At 35.9% G+C, this 17,972-nt stretch overlaps 1 protein-coding gene across 12 annotated transcripts in view; it reads left to right on the forward strand.

Moving 5' to 3' along the window:
- The window catches only part of LOC138309681 (protein scribble homolog), a 94,924-nt gene that overhangs the window by 73,612 nt on the left and 3,340 nt on the right, over window positions 1-17,972 (forward strand). For 7 of the 12 annotated variants that reach the window (XM_069250892.1, XM_069250898.1, XM_069250896.1 and 4 more), the window contains 9 exons: window positions 1,262-1,361; window positions 3,164-3,220; window positions 3,452-3,554; window positions 6,406-6,453; window positions 12,398-12,553; window positions 15,070-15,158; window positions 15,487-15,530; window positions 15,751-15,933; window positions 17,629-17,749. In XM_069250892.1, the coding sequence (XP_069106993.1) occupies window positions 1,262-1,361; window positions 3,164-3,220; window positions 3,452-3,554; window positions 6,406-6,453; window positions 12,398-12,553; window positions 15,070-15,158; window positions 15,487-15,530; window positions 15,751-15,933; window positions 17,629-17,712 (864 nt within the window). In that variant the 3' untranslated portion in view covers window positions 17,713-17,749. Of the gene's footprint in view, window positions 1-1,261; window positions 1,362-3,163; window positions 3,221-3,451; window positions 3,555-6,405; window positions 6,454-12,397; window positions 12,554-15,069; window positions 15,159-15,486; window positions 15,531-15,750; window positions 15,934-17,628; window positions 17,750-17,972 lie in introns of those variants that run through there. The other 5 variants (XM_069250899.1, XM_069250895.1, XM_069250902.1 and 2 more) reach the window with 5 other exon arrangements.

The following is a 17,972-nucleotide window of genomic DNA, read 5'->3' on the forward strand; positions in this document are numbered from 1 at the left end:
GAACGAAAATCAATATCACAGGCAAATTATCTCTTCACATCTAGGGCTTCATTCCCAGGAAGAAATGTTATGATGCTTCAATAATTTGATTTTTCTCAAAAAGGACAAGAAAAATCAATTGATTTAGATAATAAATATATACAGATGAATTTGATAATGAGTTGACGTGAACTGACCTTGAATATTGTACTTTTTTTCAAACGAATTTAGAATAAAATGTGCTGTGGGTGAAAAACAAATTCTAAAATTTCTAGGAAATAAAGAACACTTACACAAAGAACAAGGATTTGGATTGTTAAGTTAGAAGCAATTTGTTATCAGAAAGTTTTTCATGTGAATGGTTGACAAGAATTACTAGAAGACTTGATACAATGAGAAGGAAGTTGAAACCTTTAAATTATATTTTAGAAAAAAAAAATCAATAATTAATGCAATATTTCATTGTGAGAGACAATGCGGAAACGTTTCAACAGATGTGCTGTTGATATGGAGATATGGTTGTCATGGCAACCAATATGGCTGTGCCTACACTCCACAGGGAGATAAAAACATGTGCCATATTAGACATTATCCCAATCATATTAGGCACATTAATTAAAATTCCTCGTCATTATTGATCTATTTATTTGTCTGACTCATGTCTATGTTTGGTCCTCATGGGTATTCTGCAATGCCTTGATGTGCTTTCTAATCATAAATATGGTGGTGAAAATTATGTTTTTGACAAAAAATCAACTTCCAAATGACATACAAAAGAGTCTCTTTATTCTTTAAAGAGAAAATGTGAATTATCACTTTAGAAATACTATACAGTAGAATACCACATGTAGCTATTAAAAGGCTGTGTGCTGTGTATGTGTTGAGTAGGGGATGTGTGTTCTTGTGTTGAATGGGTCGGGAGGGGGGGATAATAAAAGGTTCTGGTCTAATAGAGGGCCACTCACCAGCTGTCGGGCTTCATCAGTAGAAACAGTTCATTGTTGTATGAACCAGAGAGTCACAGGGTCTGTCAGGGTTGTGTGGCAGAGAGTTAAAAAGAACAATATGCAGGTTTGTTTGTTGTCAGTTTATAAGTATTAACTGTATTATAAAATTCGTTAACATTTATCAAGGTCAATAATTTCAATCATTTGGTATTTGAAAAATCACCTTTGATTATATTGAGTACATATATGTATATTCATAAAAGACAATTGTAAGACATGTTAATTTAGGAATGTAAATGTAATAGGTTGTTCAGTATTAAATTTTTGTCTTTCAGACGAATGCCCAGGTCAATGAACCCCACAGGTCCTTCTCTCAGATGAAGAATTATTTTGAGAAGGAAATGCAAGACACGACCACCTCTAACCAGCCTCCCTGTAAGTCAACAACTTAGGTTGTATACAGTATATACAGCATTGATTCCGGCAAGATACTTCAGTGTGATAGCTCTATAAGATGTTAAAAGTAATGGTAGCCACATTTATATTTGTTTAATCTAATGGTAGCCACATTTATATATGTTAAATCTAATGGTAGCCACATTTATATATGTTTAATTTAATGGTAGCCACGTTTATAGATGTTAAATCTAATGGTAGCCATGTTTATATATGTTAAATCTAATGGTAGCCATGTTTATATTTGTTAAATCTAATGGTAGCCACATTTATATATGTTCAATCTAATGGTAGCCACGTTTATAGATGTTAAATCTAATGGTAGCCACGTTTATATTTGTTAAATCTAATGGTAGCCACGTTTATATTTGTTAAATCTAATGGTAGCCACGTTTATATATGTTAAATCTAATGGTAGCCACGTTTATATATGTACAATCTAATGGTAGCCATGTTTATAGATGTTAAATCTAATGGTAGCCACGTTTATATTTGTTAAATCTATTGGTAGCCACGTTTATATTTGTTAAATCTAATGGTAGCCACGTTTATATTTGTTAAATCTAATGGTAGCCACGTTTATATATGTTAAATCTAATGGTAGCCATGTTTATATTTGTTAAATCTAATGGTAGCCATGTTTATATTTGTTAAATCTAATGGTAGCCATGTTTATATATGTTCAATCTAATGGTAGCCTTGTTTATAGATGTTCAATCTAATGGTAGCCACGTTTATATTTGTTAAATCTAATGGTAGCCACGTTTATATTTAGTAAATCTAATGGTAGCCACGTTTATATTTGTTAAATCTAATGGTAGCCACGTTTATATTTAGTAAATCTAATGGTAGCCACGTTTATATTTAGTAAATCTAATGGTAGCCACGTTTATATTTAGTAAATCTAATGGTAGCCACGTTTATAGATGTGAAATCTAATGGTAGCCACGTTTATATTTGTTAAATCTAATGGTAGCCACGTTTATATTTGTTAAATCTAATGGTAGCCACATTTATATTTGTTAAATCTAATGGTAGCCACATTTAAATTTGTTAAATCTAATGGTAGCCACGTTTATATATGTTCAATCTAATGGTAGCCACGTTTATAGATGTTAAATCTAATGGTAGCCACGTTTATATTTGTTAAATCTAATGGTAGCCACGTTTATATTTGTTAAATCTAATGGTAGCCACGTTTATATATGTTCAATCTAATGGTAGCCACGTTTATATTTGTTAAATCTAATGGTAGCCACGTTTATATATGTTCAATCTAATGGTAGCCACGTTTATAGATGTTAAATCTAATGGTAGCCACGTTTATATATGTTCAATCTAATGGTAGCCACGTTTATAGATGTTAAATCTAATGGTAGCCACGTTTATATTTGTTAAATCTAATGGTAGCCACGTTTATATTTGTTAAATCTAATGGTAGCCACGTTTATATATGTTCAATCTAATGGTAGCCACGTTTATATATGTTCAATCTAATGGTAGCCACGTTTATAGATGTTAAATCTAATGGTAGCCACGTTTATATTTGTTAAATCTAATGGTAGCCACGTTTATATTTGTTAAATCTAATGGTAGCCACGTTTATATTTGTTAAATCTAATGGTAGCCACGTTTATATTTGTTAAATCTAATGGTAGCCACTTTATCCTCACTTTCAGTTTACAACTCATATAGTGCCTGCTCTGGTAAATATTGTGTTTAAGTTCATATAATCATTCTTATCCTGACAAATATTATAATCATTATTGTTTGATTTACAGCCAAACAGTTCAGTTACCTGTCAGAACACGAGGTGGAGAGGATGAAGATGGAGGAAGGTAATAATCACCAGGAATTTGGGAAATAATCAAAATTTAATTGAGTCTTTGTATAAGTATCATATGTTTATATTTAATATTCTTATATTAAATCCCGTGTAAGCATCATGAATACTGTTCTAAATTCAATGAATTGAGTAACCAAATGATCATATGATAAATATAATAATTGATAAAGATAAAATTGACAACAATTTTAGATAACTATCATCCTATTGATGTTGTTTACAGATAAAAAGGCCAACAGCATGTCAAAAGAGGAGCTCCTCTCCAGTGTAACGGGCAATGTAGGCAGTTCATCACAGGAGCAGGAGTACAACCAAGTGCTTTCCAGGTAGGGGGCGCTGCTGTCTGTTTTAGTTCAAAATACTAGGTGGCACTGCTGTCTGTTCTAGGTCAAAATACTAGGGGGCGCCTCTGTCTGATGTAGGTTAAAACACTAGGGAGCGCTTCTGTCTGTTCTAGGTTAAAACACTAGGGGGCACTGCTCTCTGTTCTAGGTTAAAACACTAGGAGGCACTTCTGTCTGATGTAGGTTAAAACACTATGGGGCGCTTCTGTCTGATGTAGGTTAAAACACTAAGGGGCGCCTCTGTCTGATGTAGGTTAAAACACTAGAGGGCGCTTCTGTCTGATGTAGGTTAAAACACTAGAGGGCGATTCTGTGATGTAGGTTAAAACACTAAGGGGCGATTCTGTCTGATGTAGGTTAAAACACTAGAGTGCGCTTCTGTCTGATGTAGGTTAAAATGCTAGGGGGCGCTTCTGTCTGATGTAGGTTAAAACACTAGGGGGCGCTTCTGTCTGATGTAGGTTAAAACACTAGGGGGCGCTTCTGTCTGATGTAGGTTAAAACACTAAGGGGCGATCCTGTCTGATGTAGATTAAAACACTAAGGGGCGCCTCTGTCTGATGTAGGTTAAAACACTAGAGGGCGCTTCTGTCTGATGTAGGTTAAAACACTAGGGGGCGCTTCTGTCTGATGTAGGTTAAAACACTATGAGGCCCTGCTGTACTACTTCGGTTAACACTAGATATACCACTATACTGCTCTAGGTTCAGCTCAGCTTTCTGCTCAATGTTAAAACACCAGAGGGCAAACATCAGGGGAGGCTACTCAGCTCTGTATGTTAGACCACTAGATGGTACAGCTGAATCAATTTACATGGGTTTCTGTCTAATTGTTATAACAGCTATATCAGGGGAGGCTACTCTGCTCTGTATGTTAGACCACTAGATGGTACAGCTGAATCAATTTACCTGGGTTTCTGTCTAATTGTTATAACAGCTATATCAGGGGAGGCTACTCAGCTCTGTATGTTAGACCACTAAATGGTACAGCTGAATCAATTTACCTGGGTTTCTGTCTAATTGTTATAACAGCTATATCAGGGGAGGCTACTCTGCTCTGTATGTTAGACCACTAAATGGTACAGCTGAATCAATTTACCTGGGTTTCTGTCTAATATTGTTATAACAGCTATATCAGGGGAGGCTACTCAGCTCTGTATGTTAGACCACTAGATGGTACAGCTGAATCAATTTACCTGGGTTTCTGTCTAATTGTTATAACAGATATATCAGGGGAGGCTACTCTGCTCTGTATGTTAGACCACTAGATGGTACAGCTGAATCAATTTACCTGGGTTTCTGTCTAATATTGTTATAACAGCTAGTATATCAGGGGAGGCTACTCTGCTCTGTATGTTAGACCACTAGATGGTACAGCTGAATCAATTTACCTGGGTTTCTGTCTAATATTGTTAGAACAGCTATATCAGGGGAGGCTACTCTGCTCTGTATGTTAGACCACTAAATGGTACAGCTGAATCAATTTACCTGGGTTTCTGTCTAATTGTTATAACAGATATATCAGGGGAGGCTACTCTGCTCTGTATGTTAGACCACTAAATGGTACAGCTGAATCAATTTACCTGGGTTTCTGTCTAATTGTTATAACAGCTATATCAGGGGAGGCTACTCTGCTCTGTATGTTAGACCACTAAATGGTACAGCTGAATCAATTTACCTGGGTTTCTGTCTAATTGTTATAACAGCTATATCAGGGGAGGCTACTCTGCTCTGTATGTTAGACCACTAAATGGTACAGCTGAATCAATTTACCTGGGTTTCTGTCTAATTGTTAATAACGGCTATATCAGGGGAGGCTACTCTGCTCTGTATGTTAGACCACTAGATGGTACAGCTGAATCAATTTACCTGGGTTTCTGTCTAATTGTTATAACAGCTATATCAGGGGAGGCTACTCAGCTCTGTATGTTAGACCACTAGATGGTACAGCTGAATCAATTTACCTGGGTTTCTGTCTAATTGTTATAACAGCTATATCAGGGGAGGCTACTCTGCTCTGTATGTTAGACCACTAAATGGTACAGCTGAATCAATTTACCTGGGTTTCTGTCTAATTGTTATAACAGCTATGGTCTTTTATGTTGAGACAATTGATTCCTTCATCTGTACTCTTTGGTGTGAATCAGATAAAAGCTTGAAATATTTAAATTTTAGAAGTCCCCATGAAACATGGAAGTGAATTAGAATATGTATTGCAAAATTAAAGATGCATTAATGTTAGTGTTTGAGATAACTAACTTGTTTTCTTTGTTCCCACCAATGTAACCTGCATGATCTCTAACGTTTGTCTGTGGATGAGTATGACCACAACCTGTTCTACTCAGCATTGAATAATAATAACATTAACAGCTTGAATCTCTTGTATATCTGATCTGAAGAATGTGAATTCACCAGATGTAGATACCGAATTACCTAGGCATAATAGATATTTATGTTTACAAGTAAAATCCAGCACATGTATATAAAGTTTAAGCACAATGCTATTAGAAGGGTGAAGGTATTGATATAATCAGCTGACTGTGTAGTATTGTTATAACTCGCTCACCCCTGATATGTTATAATGAAATAATCCAACCTCACAAATAGAATAGTTTATTTTTCAATTATGGACTTAAGGGGTAAGTTTTGACTAAATCTCCTTTGTTTCTTCTTTTCAATTTTAAAAATCAAGATTTACTTAAGGAGTAAATATAAAAAATGATTTGTAGGAAAGAAACACATGTCAGAGAAGATGGTGGTTTTCTGTGAATATTGAAGAAAAAAATGATGATGGTTGTGAGAATTTCAGTGTTTTTATGATAATTCTATTTCAGACCGTCTCCGTTTAAGTCGTCACTAATGTGCCCTCGGCCGTACACTCGGTATACATTTATATACATTTATTGGCTTGCATCACATCTCACTACTCCGGAAACTTCATCACTCATCATGTCAGATAACTCCTTTATATAATTATATCAGCCAATCTGTGTCCCCACTTTAGCACAATACCAGCCAATCAAATTTCTTTTTGTTTTCTTCAAAATTGGCCAATCAAATCACTGTCTATCCAAATGTTAGTGAACCCTAATATCCTTCCTATTCTTAACCTGAGTGATAGCCGTTCCATAAGTAAACAAATATTGTTGAGAATTCAATTAAGATTCTTACTCTGTTTAGAATACTTTTCTTAGACATTTTCCCTCTTCTACACCCACCAAAGCATAATCAGCCAATCAAAGATAAAAAAAACAAACATTTGCTGCTAGTGTTTACTAGTCAGTGAGTTAGCTAATCAAATAGCTTGCCTAGTCATCTAACCGTGCAATTTTCAGCCAATCAAATAGCTATCCAATCTGTAAGTTATTATTATCAACTATCCAATTGTTAGTTAATAGTCACAAGCCAATCAAACTTAGCCAAACTCTACCCTACAATATCAGCCAATCAAATAGCTATCCCCTACTCTACCCACCAATTATCAGCCAATGAAATACCTTCCCAAACAACTGTCAGCCAATCACTGACCTGTTAGCACCAAAGTATCCACCATCAAATTTCTGTATAGTGTTCACATTTCATGAAAAACATTTCTGATACCAACTTGCATGTAAAAGGAGCCAAAGAGTGGGTTATTCAGAGGTGTTGGGATTCATGGATTCAAAGGATTCACTGAGATTTGATATGGTCATGCATGTTTAATTTTTATTATCTTTTTATTATCTTGGTAAAGATCTGAAAAATTGAGAGAAATTTACTGAATGAAAAAGAAACAGTATATGTAGATAGAAACAAGCATTTTATTTGGGAAAAACATCTGTTGTTCCTCTAGTAGGTATAACAAATTGTATAGATTGAAGAGAAAGAAATCAGAAACCTTTCTGTTGCTGTGTCATTCTAGAATATTGTACAAAAGACATTTCAAACAAATTTAGTACTTGACACGATAAAGCCCTCAAAAATTACGTGCACCATATAGCTGTTGTACGTGTCCTAAGATAATGACACAAGGGGAGATAACCAAAAATGGAAAGCCATGTAAGAAATGTGGTGATGGTGATGGTGCCAAAAAAAACATAGTATATTTATGTGATTGCATTCCAAAAAGATACAAAATATTTCATATACATCTGTAAAGTTATTGTTTAGGTATGAAGACGGAAATTTGAAATTGAACCTAGAAGTGCAGACTCATTTTCAGTGCAATCCTAGGCTTCTCCTCAGCATTTCTATACTTTCTCATCAACGTAATGTGTTAGTATCACAAACCCTATTTAGAATCTGATTATATGGTTAAAATTATTTGTTTTGAAGTCAGTACTTATGACTGTAATTTTTCCCTCCCACCATGCTGACCTTAACAGTTTGCAGTTCAGGTAATTAAGTGAAGCGTAACTTTGTTGTCATTGATGTTGTTCAATCATCTGTATCATATTTTTTTTATCCAGCATGGCTATTTGTTGTACAAAAGTATGAATTGTTATTTAACGATGCACTTTTAAAGTCTTAAGGATCTAAGTAACTCATTGTAGTGTTAAGAATGCATATGTATAAAAATAGTCTTTATATTTACCTACAATACTCCAGAATCCATCTCTGTTTTGAGCATTTTCCTTTACAATATGGTTACTCCACATTTGCATATTACAGAGTTATCTGCCTTTACAGGAAGGTATTGATTGTGACATCATGTGATTGCGAGCATAACATAACCGTACATTACAATGGCTACCAGTCCTCCAGGGAGATAACTCTGTAATATGTTATGACAGAATACTGGTGCTTTGTTTGGAATTGTTTGTTTTTATTTGACTGATATTCATTTATCACAAATATGTATTCAATCGTTGTATCTTTTAAGTTTATCAACATATATCATCAACATATGTCTGATTATTGATTCTTTATATAGACCAAACATTACAAGGTTAATGTTTAGTTTTATAGACCTGTACAATGCTACATTCTATATTTCAGTAAATTACGTTATAATTAAAGTGAACAGTCGGGCAAGGATGACTAAAGTCGGTAAACATGGTGTGAATGTATCCAGTATAATTTCTTATAAAATGGAAAAATAAAATCTCTCGTCAAAATCTGTCTGCGTATGAAGAAATTAATTTAAAGTATGGAAATTCTAAAGCGTCCTCCCGGCTCACTATGTCCGTGGTTACATTTCCACGCAGCCTCGCTTTCAATGCTTTCAACTTTTCTTTACTTTAATGGTCAGAACTGGGAAACTAAGCAGAACTTGACCATCGTATTAATATGTGAGAACTTTTGGAAGGCCAATGAACGCATTAAGACTGGTTTTCTTTGCCCGACTATTCACTTTAAGATGTCTTTCAATTTCAACAAAATTTTATTTCAAATAAATTGAAATGGGATCAAACTACAGGCAGTGCCTATGTAAGATGTGTTTCAGGCTAGAATTAAAATTTACAGATATATTTGCTTAATAGAACACTTTGCTACACACCAAAATAAAGCATTATTGACTTTAAATTGAAATTATGGAATCTACAAATGACACAACTGTTAAGGATTGTTTGAAATCTGATAGACATCATTTTTAGGTCATCTGACCCGAAGGGTCAGGATGACCTATAGTCATCATGCTTCGTCCGTCGTCGTGCGCCGTCCGCCGTGCGCCGTCCGCCGTCCGTAAACTTTTCACATTTCAATCTTCTTCTCAAGTTTGACCAGTGGGATTGAGCTGAAACTTACATGAAATGATCCTGACATGGTCCCGACAAAGTGTTGTTATTTTTCGGGTCGATCCGAAATCCAAGATGGCCGCCACAGCCGCCATCTTGAAAACACATTTTGAACTTCTTCTCAAGTTCTACCAGTGCGATTTGGCTGAGACTTGCATGAAATGATCCTGACATGGTCCCGACAAAGTGTTGTTATTTTTTGGGTCGATCCGAAATCCAAGATGGCCGCCACAGCCGCCATCTTGAAAACACATTTTGAACTTCTTCTCAAGTTCTACAAGTGCGATTTGGCTGAAACTTGCATAAAAATGATCCTGACATGGTCCCGACAAAGTGTTGTTATTTTGCGGGTCGATCCGAAATCCAAGATGGCCGCCACAGCCGCCATCTTGAAAACACATTTTGAACTTCTTCTCAAGTTCTACCGGTGCGATTTGGCTGAAACTTGCATGAAATGATCCTGACATGGTCCCGACAAAGTGTTGTTATTTTTCGGGTCGATCCGAAATCCAAGATGGCCGCCACAGCCGCCATCTTGAAAACACATTTTGAACTTCTTCTCAAGTTCTACAAGTGCGATTTGGCTGAAACTTGCATGAAATGATCCTGACATGGTTCCGACAAAGTGTTGTTATTTTTCGGGTCGATCCAAAATCCAAGATGGCCGCCACAGCCGCCATCTTGAAAACACATTTTGAACTTCTTCTCAAGTTCTACCGGTGCGATTTGGCTGAAACTTGCATGAAATGATCCTGACATAGTCCCGACAAAGTGTTGTTATTTTTCGGGTTGATCCGAAATCCAAGATGGCCGCCACAGCCGCCATCTTGAAAACACATTTTGAACTTCTTCTCAAGTTCTACTTGTGCGATTTGGCTGAAACTTGCATGAAATGATCCTGACATGGTTCCGACAAAGTGTTGTTATTTTCGGGTCGATCCGAAATCCAAGATGGCCGCCACAGCCGCCATCTTGAAAACACATTTTGAACTTCTTCTCAAGTTATACCGGTGCGATTTGGCTGAGACTTGCATGAAATGATCCTGACATGGTCCCGACAAAGTGTTCTTATTTTTCGGGTCGATCCAAAATCCAAGATGGCCGCCACAGCCACCATCTTGAAAACACATTTTGAACTTCATCTCAAGTTCTACAAGTGCGATTTGGCTGAAACTTGCATGAAATGATCCTGACATGGTCCCGACAAAGTGTTCTTATTTTTGGGTTGATCCGAAATCCAAGATGGCCGCCACAGCTGCCATCTTGAAAACACATTTTGAACTTCTTCTCAAGTTCTACCGGTTCGATTTGGCTGAAACTTGCATGAAAGGAGCCTGACATGGTCCCAACAAAGTGTTGTTACATCTCTGGTTGATCCCCAATCGAAGATGGCAACCATGACACTATATCTAATTAATTTCCTATATGATTATTGCCAAGGTACTCAGATGACCGTTAAGGCCCATGGGCCTCTTGTTAAAACAAAACTTAACTGACTAGTGATTCTATACACAACTCATAAGGATCTTGTTTGAAATCTACAGTAGAGTAGACACGTTTTCTGTTGTCATGGTTATGTGGTACTGATTGTAGACAAGTTTGTATTATTGTCGTTCTCTTGTAAAACGTGTTAAAGCTTTAAAATATGTTTTGTTTTGTGGTTAGTGTTAGTTTGGGGTTTGTTTTATCCTAGCGTATCTGTAGAATGTACTGGAACTTTCTTTTTTCCTGTAGGCTTTAATGTATTGATAAATAACCACATGCTTTAAATATACTTTTGTGTATATGCCAAAAATGCCAAAATTTGCAACAGACGAATTTATCTCTTGAATCTCTTACAGTTGACAAAGGATTAAGTTCAGTTGTTTATAAGGGTGGATAAATTGTCGGGTAACGCAGCTCAGGGACTAACACATGTAATTGTGGGAATTAGTTTCAATTAGGGGAAAAAACTGCAAAGATATGTAATAGAAAAATCAAATGTTGTTTGTATTAGTATAGTTCAACTTCAAAATTAATTTTTCTCAAAATTCTCAGAATTTTGATTCCGATATTAACCGGCTGAGCAGTACGTTAGTTTGTTTGTGATAGTGATTTAACAACTGACTTTAGTGTTCAGGGTGATGGGACGTCCTTCCTCAATTATACTGTAGAAATTTCAATCTGTTTACTTAATTTGGTAACTTTACTATATTCAAAAATCTTAATAATCAACTTGTATGTTAGAATGTCTTTATTTACAGATTAAGCATTCAAAACCAGTTGTTTAATGGAAAATCAAAAACTAAATTCTTTTATTAACAGAATTCAAACGGGTCATTTATACTTTACAAATGAATTATTGATAAATGTGTCTTTAATTATTTAATCTGGAGTTTGGTAAAGTATAAATGACTTGATGACATGCTACCTTATGCAAATGTTTGTAATAGAAGTAAGTCATAAGAGCTCATTATAATACGAGCTTACATCCGGGCCATCGAGAATGATTTATATAAGTTGTATAACTTGTTTCTCAATCAATGTAAAATAAATAAAGTTTATATTTTTGTTATAATATTTAGTCTGTTGTAATAATCCAAGTTTCTGTAGTGTGAAAGGGAGACAACTGTTTGATGAAATTATTTTGTGTAAGGTAGCAATTAATTGTTAACTTCATAAAGAAGTTCAGAGTTCATTCTAGGGGGTCATTGTATTTTCATGTTAAAATTCACAGTAATCCTATCAATCATGTCTAGTAAAAGATAAAATTAGACTACTACCTTTTGGCTGAAACAGACTTTTACATAGCTAGACCTATATCGTCATGGAAATTAAGTAAAACATGAAACATTTCAAGTACAAATCTTTCTCCAGAAAAAATGCATGTTGTCTTTTGATCCACTGGAAAATAGATTCATCTGGAGAAAACTATGAGTAATATTTCTAATTCTCGTAATGATATCTTTGTAAGTTAAAAACCAAATCCTCCTGGAATGACCTCTGCATGTCCTTTGTTGTTTGTGTACTGTTGGAGGCATGTGTCTGTTGTATCTGTCCATGGCATGTGTCCTACGTACGTCATGTGTCCTACGTACGTCTCTTACTGTCTCCTGTTTGTCTCTCCCAGTCCTAGCGGCAGTGTGGTGCGTACCGCAAAGGCCGAGAAACGTATGCAAGACCGACTGGCAGCTGAGGGGTCGGTGGGACCCACGGGTGACCCTGTATCACCTGCTGAGGAACGCCAGCTTCAGGCGGAGAAAAGGGCAGCATGGCGCAAAGCTAGGTGTGTGTGGGCCGCAGGGGAGAGCTTAAGCTTGGTCTGTGTGGGGCGGTAAATGTTGGCAATATTGGGTAGTAAATGTTGGCAATTTGGGGTGGTAAATGTTGGCAATGTGGGGTGGTAAATGTTGGCAATGTGGGGCAGTTTATGTTGGCAATGTGGGGCAGTTCATGTTGGCAATGTGGGGCAGTTTATGTTGGCAATGTGGGGCAGTTCATGTTGGCAATGTGGGGTGGTTTATGTTGGCAATGTGGGGCAGTTTATGTTGGCAATGTGGGGCAGTTTATGTTGGCAATGTGGGGCAGTTTATGTTGGCAATGTGGGGCAGTTTATGTTGGCAATGTGGGGCAGTTTATGTTGGCAATGTGGGGCAGTTCATGTTGGCAATGTGGGGTGGTTGATGTTGGCAATGTGGGGCCGTTTATGTTGGCAATGTGGCGCAGTATATGTAAACATTAAGGGGCAGTTTATGTTGGCAATGTGGGGCAGTTTATGTTGGCAATGTGGGGCAGTTTATGTTGGCAATGTGGGGCAGTTCATGTTGGCAATGTGGGGTGGTTTATGTTGGCAATGTGGGGCCGTTTATGTTAGCAATGTGGGGCAGTATATGTAAACAATAAGGGGCAATTTATGTTGGCAATGTGGGGCAGTTTATGTTGGCAATGTGGTTGTGGTTTATGTGGTGGCATGGTACATATATAATTTACTATGGAAACATTTATAAGGTTCATTGCAAATCAGTATTAAATGGATCTAGGGGACTTGGTACCATTGAGGGACTTACAAATGCTTTAGTGTTTGTTGATTATGAGGTGCATGTAGACCTTAATCATTAGGTTTGGTAAATCAACTGAGGACCTTTTAGGCTGTTTTTGTAAACTAGATATTCTTTTAAGGTTGTGTTAGAGGGAGTGTTACTTGTTGATGTGTGATACTGCATTTACTTTGTTACAGGTCGTAGTAAGTGTATCTATGTATAGGATGTTTAAGTTTAGGCTAGGCATACAGGAGGTAGATATTACAGATGTATGTAAGGGGAGGACTTTATGTTTTGTGTATCTAACTATGGGAGGTTAAATGTTATGCCATCTTTTTAAGAGCGGTGAACTTTATGTGAACCGTTTTGTGTATCTATCTATAGGAGGTTAAATGTTATGCCATCTTTTTAAGAGAGGTGAACTTTATGTGAACCGTTTTGTGTATCTATCTATAGGAGGTTAAATGTTATGCCATCTTTTTAAGAGAGGTGAACTTTATGTGAACCGTTTTGTGTATCTATCTATAGGAGGTTAGATGATATACAATCTTTTAAGAGAGGTACTTTATGTTTTGTGTGTATCTGTGTGTAAGCTAGATAGTCCTAACAACACTTTAGTTGTCTATAGTGTCCAGCACCTTTAGTCGCACATTGTCATTTCAGGGATCTCATTCTGTCTTTGCAAAAAATTAGAGTTATCTGCCCTTGTTAGTATTTCATGATTTTATGTATATAACAAAAACCCTAACGTTTTAGAGAAAACAACCCCATTTTTGCTCACAAACTAATAGTGTAACAATTGATACCTACGGTATACTCAAGTGCAGATAACTCCTTGATATGCAAAGTGGAAGTTTTTAGGGACAAAGAAATAGTGTTTCAGATTGATGTTTTTAAGACATCGGCAGAAATTGTTGTTTTTTTTTAAATTGTTACCATATTCTGAATATAATATCACAACATGTAAGAAATCTTAAAAAAAAATCCATAGTGTACCATGTTCTGATTAATATTTTTGCTGTTTGAATCCTTGTTTGGAGTTATCTTTCCTGACTTCCTCCTCCCATAAGTTCTGTTCACTAAAATACAATTAACTTACAACCAGCATGTGATTTCATCCTTAGTTGTTTTGGAGGAATGAAAATTTACTTCTGAATGAAAACTCTGATTAATTAATTACCTTGAAACATGATCTTTTAAAATATTCAATAATACTTTCATTTAATTTCGTCTTGTTCTTATTTTGACTTCATAACCATAAGATTTAAAGAATTAACCTGGAGCTTCTTATAATGTTTCAGAGGTCAATCAAAATGCATTGGGTCATTATTTTTTAGCCATAGCGTGCTGGGATGAAGGCCTAGCAATTGTATTACAATTAATGACAACTTACTTTCAAGGTCATATAAGGAAAATGTTATAAAATTCTTCATGAACTTCTTAGAAACCAACATAATGTAGTCATGATATCAGGATATTAGCTTTCTTATTCAAATGAATGACCTTGACCTTGTTATAAAGTAACGCAGGATACAAAAAGATGCTTTCCTGTCACGAATTCAGAAATCCTCAGTAAAGCCCTATAGGCATTTCATAAATTAGGAGATCATTAGACTTTGGGGGAATCATTATACTTGTATACTGTGTATGTGAGGTATTAGTGACATTGTATTATGATTTGTGTACGCGAGTGAGTTACTGGGGTATAAAGTAGACAGTAGGGCTGCATGCTGACTTAGGCTGTTCCTGTGTGTGCTTGTAGGATGAAGTCGTTAGAAGAAGACGCCATGAAGGCGCAGGCAGTGATTGCCCGGGCACAGGAGATGCATCATGAACTCACGTCTAGTGGAGGTAGGCCTACGGCACGCACACAGCTTCTTATTCACATCTTGTGTTCTTATTATCAATATCACAATGATTTATCTGCTTGCATGAAATGTTTTAGAAGAGTCGTAGGAAATTTGTTTACATAAGGTAATGTTTGCCAATGTCACATATCAGAAATATTCTGGCACACTACGGACTTATCGTTCATAGTTTATGATACATACAACATCTTTATCTCAATCAACTCTTGTGTAAAAGACAACAAGAATGGCCATTAAGCAGCACAATTCCCACACAGATGTAAGGCTGCTCTTACATCCTTAAATAATGATTATCTTTTATTTTGTTTCAGATGCTGATAAAGCTGATGGTCCAATCAGTCATAATGGCGAAGAGGTGAGTTACCATAGAAACATCACTAGTTACCATAGAAACATACAACCAGTTACCATAGAAACATGTACAATTATTCGCCATAGAAACATACACACATCGAGTCTCCATAGACACAAAATCATTTAATACAGTCTAGTAATCGTAGACAGACATTATACACTATTGAAATGTACCATTACTGTGGAAGTTTTAATGTGTTTTGTTTTCGTATTTTGCACAGTCCCAATATATAGGGGACAAAGTTCTTACACTGAGTTGTGTCGAGGGTGACAAGGCCGTGAGAGAGTCGTCACGGTTATTGGATGAACGGATCAGTCAAAAAACAATCGCCGTTCAAGATGAGACTACCGGCAAAACATCCTTTTGTACCATTCAAGTTGTAGAGAAAGTTATCGAACACGAGGTATCATTTTGTATTGCCTGATCACCGGAGTCGAGGCAGTATTTCTGTTTCTCTTTCCTTTGCTTGGGTCAGAGGTCACACCTTATTTTCCTGTTGTCTCCCTTCGCTTGTACTGCCATAGTTCCTCTGTTGTCAATTTGTGTTGGGGATACACTATTTTGTTGTACTTTTGTTTACTTTGTACCGTACCAAACTCTGTGCTGGTATCTCTAATGTTAACTGTAAATCAGAATCTTTTAAATACTTTCATTCTCTAATTGCCATAAAAGGATGAATATTAACTTTTATGTCCCTGGTGGCAGTGTAATATGGAGGTTTATTTACCTGAAGGTGTAATATTTCCTGAGGGCTTGCCCGAGGGAAATAGTACATCTGAGGGTATAAATAAACCTTCATATCACACTGCCACCGTGAACATAAATTGTTTATTATACCGAAAATTCGTGATTCGCTACTCTGGTTTAAGTATTACTTAAACTTGTGATGAGTGAAAATTGATGTTTTACTCTTCGTCCGTCATTGTTGTACAATCGGAAGGGGAGATAAATCTGTGTGAAAGACGACAGTCACCAAAGGGGCACGTGTCTCAGGGAAATTCAATGTTTTATTTCCCCAGAGGGAAATAAGATGTTTTATTTCCTTGTCATGGGATATGTTTCAACTAATTACAGACACTGTTATAAACATGAGGTATAATAATATCTTTTATCAAGAATATAAATAATATATAATATGATATTAGACACAAATTGTCAACACATACTGTATATCAATAATTGTGAAAATGCTGAAAAGTAATTGTGAATGTATGAATGACATCTGTAGTAGGGAATTAATGATTTAAACTTAACTTTTTATAGCTTCACCAGTGTTATTGATAGCACTCACAAAATATATCAATCAAGGTTATTTATATCAATAGGAAATCCCTCACAAACATTTCAATAAAGGCTATTTATAGTGCTAGGATATACCCTCACAAACATATCAATACAGACTATTTATAGCACTGGAAATTCCCTCACCATTTCTAAATTTAATAATAGCATCACTTTATCATATACATTTTTTTGTTATTGTATATTTAGAAATGATTTTGCAGGTAGGAGTTTAATGGCTTTCTTTATCTTACTTTCATAAAGTTTTTTGTATAAATTCATTTTTCGTCACATTGCACGTTTGCATAGTTAGGTCTTGAGACAAACAGTGATGACACCTAAGCTAAGATTTTAAATGTAGCATCAATTTTAACAGTTCTGAGCCTGTTAGTATATCTGGTTAAGTATTTACCTAGATGTGGTATGGGCTGATTTTGTTTTCTTCTTTCTCTTTTGTTCTGCAGAAATCGGTGAGGTTAAACAGTGATGTTATTTTTCTGCATGTTGTAAAGCTGTTACAGAATGTTATACTGTGATACAATTGTCTTTTTGCCATTATATGATTTACATACACATTCTAGTATCCTCTTTTTCAAGAAATAAAAATAATTTCTAATGTTCAGCAATACTGTTTCTGATGCTCCTAAAAAGCTGTTGGAATAATTTGGAAAATTGAGGAAAACAAGCAAAAAGTTCAAAAGTTGTGTTAAAGAAACAGTAAGATACTGTTGGAAGAATTCGGGAACAAAAACAAACAAAAAATGTCTGAGAATCCAGTGTTTGATCCTACTAACTCTACTAACATGTCCTTTACCAGGTGGAAGTGACACAAAAAAATATCATGGAGTTTAATCTTGAGGACTCTACATCTGGCCGACTTGGGGTCAGTGAGGGGTCATAGGGCACAAAGGTCATAGTTGAGAGGAGGTACCAGAGAGGTCAGTATCAGGGTCTCAATGAAGCTTGTCTGTCTGGTGGCTTTGTTTCCTTTCATGTCTGTTTGTTGATGTATTTTCTTTCTGTGGAAACTTCTTTTTTTTCCCGAAAATTAAATTTAATGGTGATGGGTTAAGTTGACAGGGACACTTACATGTATACACATTCACAGATATTAAGGTGATTAACCACAGTTACTTAGACACAAAGAGTTGATTATCTGGC

Source organism: Argopecten irradians, chromosome 15, assembly GCF_041381155.1.
Source record: "Argopecten irradians isolate NY chromosome 15, Ai_NY, whole genome shotgun sequence".
In the NCBI taxonomy this organism is placed as follows: Eukaryota; Metazoa; Mollusca; class Bivalvia; order Pectinida; family Pectinidae; genus Argopecten; species Argopecten irradians.